General features: G+C 35.8%; 1 protein-coding gene across 1 annotated transcript in view; it reads right to left on the bottom strand.

Annotated features, from left to right (window-relative positions):
• Positions 1 to 4426, bottom strand: part of LOC138056784 (rab GDP dissociation inhibitor alpha-like) — a 31186-nt gene extending 26760 nt beyond the window's left edge. The window contains exon 1 of the mRNA XM_068902676.1: positions 4274 to 4426. Within this exon, the coding sequence (XP_068758777.1) occupies positions 4274 to 4318 (45 nt within the window). The 5' untranslated portion in view covers positions 4319 to 4426. The remainder of the gene's footprint in view (positions 1 to 4273) is intronic.
• Between the last annotated feature and the right edge of the window lie 574 nt (positions 4427 to 5000).

The raw sequence follows: 5000 nt of genomic DNA, 5'->3' as shown, positions 1-5000 counted from the left end.
TTCATCATTGATTCATTCCTCACGGGACCATAGAACCCACAAATGACCAGCTCCCAACGTCAGTGGCTTCATAGCTCAGTTGGTTAGAGCGTCGCACCGGAATCGCGAGGTCACAGGTTCAAACCCCGTTGAAGTCATGAATTTTTCAGGCTTCTCTACGCAATTGTAAAAATTGCATTCATTAATGCGAAGATCATAGCTTCACTTGATCTATTTAGTATATAGCCTCTTTGACTGCGTCTGTTAACAGTTCTGGAAAGTAAAATTCAGACTGGAACTCCAATTACCCTGGATCGAAGAAACCAGGTACATGTAATAATAGTTGGATAAAAATAATATAATATATTCATTTAAAATTATTCATTTAAAAGGGCAAATGACATATATACAAAGCTAAAACAGTAAAAATAAAATTATAATGATTTTGTTTTTATTATTTTAGCCTTATATATACATACAATTACAACTCCTCTATAGAGATAATGGGTTGTCAGCCTAGCTTAAATAAAAATCCACAGGTGATTGATAGGATAAAAAAAGACATCTACAAAATCTTCCGAGACAATGATTGGAAGATTACCAATGAAGCCAACACCACCAAGGTCAACTTCCTTGATGTAACCCTTGATCTCAAAAGTGGCAAAGTCTATCCTTATAACAAAGAAGGAAACATGCCATTGTGCGTTCACAAAAAGTCAAACCACACACAATCCATCGTTAAGAACATACCCAAGTCAATCAACAAGTGACTATCAGAAAGATATCAGAAGATATTATCTTCTGATAAGGTGTGCTTCGACGAGACCAACAAACACACCAAGAAGCACTGACCAAAAGTGGTTACAAATAATTATAACCTCTCTTACATAGAAACACACCGCACCACCACCATGCAGAAACCGTCAACAGAACTCCACATGGTTTAATCCACCATACAGCAAAACCGTAGAAACAAAAGTGGGGAAGCACTTCCTGTCTCTCACTGACTAGTGAATCACATCCTCTCCATAAAATCTTCAACCACAACACCCTCAAACTGAGCTACAGCTGCATGAGCAGTCAAACCCACCATTTCAAAGCACAACAAAGCCGAAATATACAAATCTTCAAAATGTTTTGATGAAACAAAATTCACCTGTAATTGCTGAGATAAAAATCATTATCCCATGAAAGGAAACTGTAACGCATGCAACATCATCCACAAAAGAGACATATATTGATCTTATTTGCGGCACAGCTTTCAAATCAAGATACAGAAATCACACATGTTCCTTCAGAAATGAATGGTAATAGAATGTAACTGAACTCATTAAATATATTATGGTCTCTGGAAGACAGGAACATTAATAATTAATGCATGAAATGGTAGTATAGTAAAACAAGCCAGATCATAATAGACCAATTTCGATACATTAAAATTCAGTCCTAAACAAAAGACATCATCTCGAGGCTCTGGGGAATAAATATAAGGATTTGTATGAGTTTATTCCCCAGAGCCTCGAGATGATGCCTTTTGTTTTGAACTGAATTTTAATATATTGAAATTGGTCTATGATTCAAACATCAGCAAAAAATGTAATTTTCATTTATGGGAACACTCAAAGAGATTTCTGTTACAATCAATCATTATGTAATAACACAACCAATCTGTCCCTGGATAAGTCACACTAGACAATTTGTTATTTCTGTTAGTATCAACCATTGCGTATACATGTACGTAAATTTCATTCCAACAATAGCTTTGTTCCTTGTAACACTAAAAAGAATGTTCTCAATTTACAGACTTGTACATCGTATATCCTACAGTCATTGTATCCATTATCCTTGGCAGTTGCCTGATGAGTGCTTCATAAGAAGCATGAAACTCAGAGTAGCAAATAAACATGTTTGTACTAGTCCATCTCTAGAAATCTACTTATATATATTCATAACTAAATGAGGTCTGGTATTAAGAATTAGAAGCTCAACTAAATTATGAATAAAAGTGGCACAAGGCCCTTTGACAAGGACAGGACATAGCAGAGAGAGGAAACAGAGGAGAATGAAATAAAAAAGATCAAACAGGAACACAAAACTTGAGGAACAGGAAAGAAGGTGTGGTGAGATCAATCATTGTGAAAAAGTCCCTTTATAGCAACAGAACATGCAGTTGGGAAGACTGCCCCCTTTGTATCATTAATACAAATGCATAATAACCAACAAACGTTTCCATGTGGAGGAGTATGGTGGGAGCATTCAGATTTCCTTCCTTGTAACCATGAATGATCACTGAATAAGCACATCACAGCATTTTTCTTATTTATTCTTTACTTAATAAATAATAATAATAATAATAATAATAATAATAATAATACTTTACTGGTTCACTTCTATGGGAGGGAAGAATCTGGGTATACTTAATAAGCTTTGCTATTATGTCTCTATTAGTACTCTTAGGCAACTCTATTATAACCTCATCTACCCTTATATTTCATATGGTTTGAACAGTTGAGGAACTGCAAGCCAAAATCTGACTTCAAACTGTAAAAAGAAAACAAAACAAATGTATTTGGTCCATATTTTTTGCTTCCCAAAGAGAAACTGCTTCTCTTTACTATAAACTACTCGAAATTCACACTCTTGACAATGGATTCAATATTAGGATGGTATCCTTTATCTATAAACTAAAGCATTTTCCTGATAACACCCCAGGAGTTCTTCATAATTTAATGATACCTGCATCCAGAATTCATAGCTATAATACTAGATAGGCTTCAAGAGAGAACTTATACAGACCAGTGTCCAGAACCAATTATGGGCTTTCAAGATTTACACCAACAGCTTCTAGAATTTGGGAAAATATACCTTATAATATTAAAACTTTACCTTTTCCTTCATTTATTAAACAGGATAAGTGTTACCTCCTTGACAGCCAAACATAATTATTAGATTCCCTTCTTTCCTAATTATTTTTTTTTGTGTGTGTGTGTGAACGTAATGTAAGACTCCTTAGATGCAACTCATTGATGTACATAATATCGTATATTTATGTAAAGTTCTGAATTTATTACTACTAATTTACTTTTTATCTGTACTACCTATTTTGCCAGTTCGCTTCTATACATATATGTACATATTTTTGTTTTCCTTTCATCTAATTCCTGTGGTAGTGGTCATCTCGAGAGCATTTGCTACTATGACCACTACGCACTTTTCCGCTTTTTCTCACTCATGTATAAATTACAAAGTACAGAGTTGAATATATAGTGTGAACCAAAATGCTAATTAACTGTTTTAAATTAACATGATATACTTGATGATAAGTGTAGGTTTCTCCCACTGAATATGAATGGCTTCTTTTATCTTAAGTTGGAAGGTGGTAGAAGCGTGATCTAGAATGCTAAAACAACCATTAGAGCACAAAGTGCGGCAATGCTCAGACCTCGCACGTCATCAAACATCTACAAAATTCTGAGCATTGCCGCACTTTGTGCTCTAATGATTGTTTTAGCATTCTAGATCACGCTTCTACCACCTTCCAACTTAAGATAAAAGAAGCCATTCATATACAATGTGAGAACCCTACACTTAATCATCAACTTTATCATGTTAATTTAAAACTTTCTTTGTAATCTTTTACATTGTCATGTTTCCTTACAGTTAATTAGCATTTTGGTTCACACTATATATTCAACTCTGTACTTTGTAATTTTAACTGAAGATGGCAGAAGTTTCTGTCGAAACATGTTTTTAAATTTAAAAAGTGTTGTGTTGTTTCTTAAAATATCGTTATCCCTGCTACTATCCAGACCTTCATGTATAAATAGTCTATTTCCTTTTTTCTTTTAATTGATATGTCCATTATGTATTTTCTGAACTAGTGAATAATAATAATAAACCTCGAAATCTTGAATCTTGATACCAGAGGGTATCCCTCTCGAGGGTATCTCCCCACAGCTGGATTAAGAATATTCAGATGGTGGATCGTACGACACCACCATGTTCACTCCCTCGAAAGAACACAAGGTTTCGATTAACTACAGAACGAAGAAGAAAGTAAATATAACGCACCATACCATTTAACCCAACTCTTAAAGCAATATGCCCACAAAAATAGCTCAAAAGATATCACCAATTGAATTTTTTCATATTTGAGAGCTACTCAAGGTTTGCAATTTTAAGTTAAAATCACGAGGGCTTAGTATATAGATCTTGATAATGACTGGGTGTGAAACTTGATCTTTTTCGTAAAACTGCTTCACACGCATTTTGCGGCTGTTGTTATTGCACTTGCCTTTAGCCCTGTGCCCAGAACTATGCAGTCATATTCCTCATCCATTGTTAAGTCCTTGATATAAAGAAAGACAGCGGTGGAGAGGAAAAACTAGAAGTGCACCCAAGATAAGAGAAGAATTGCTACGGAAGAGATCACGAGGTAACTGCGCATGACCAAGGCGTTCTTCCTCGGTTTGAGGTTGAGGGTTCATTTATGTGGTGTGGGGTCGGGAGGATTTGACAAAAAAATCCCGGAAATGAAAAGGAATAATCTGCGTCTTTCAATTTAATTTACGGCAGTCTTTTTTTATGACTGTTACTTTTGATATTTGTATTTTCGAATGCAACATTTCTTCTACAGGTACACATAAATTAGCTATGACTACCTAGTCACAAAAAAAATTAATTAACACACTTGAATACTACCAACTCTCCCGGATTATGTGCCGATCAACGCGAAACTTCAAAATCCCCCCCCCCCCCCCCCGGGCATTTGAACTTTTGAAGAGTGGATCGTCCAAATTCCCTCGGGCCAAAATGGTGTTTAAATGCCCAAATGCCCTACCATATTGTCGGATTTGTCTGTCATACCCTGCTAAAGAACAATCGTCATCGGCTCCTGCCTCCGACATCTCTTCCTTTAAACTCTCCCTGTTCAATTTTCCCCACCCCACACAGGCAAAGGTTCTGGGGTTTGCCGGGGATGGGGGGAGGAGGGGGAAGAATGTTGAAGTTTCAATTTGATC

The sequence above is a fragment of the Montipora capricornis genome, chromosome 7, assembly GCF_036669925.1.
Source record: "Montipora capricornis isolate CH-2021 chromosome 7, ASM3666992v2, whole genome shotgun sequence".
Classification (NCBI taxonomy): domain Eukaryota; kingdom Metazoa; phylum Cnidaria; class Anthozoa; order Scleractinia; family Acroporidae; genus Montipora; species Montipora capricornis.
This window is presented reverse-complemented; position numbering and strand designations above follow the sequence as displayed.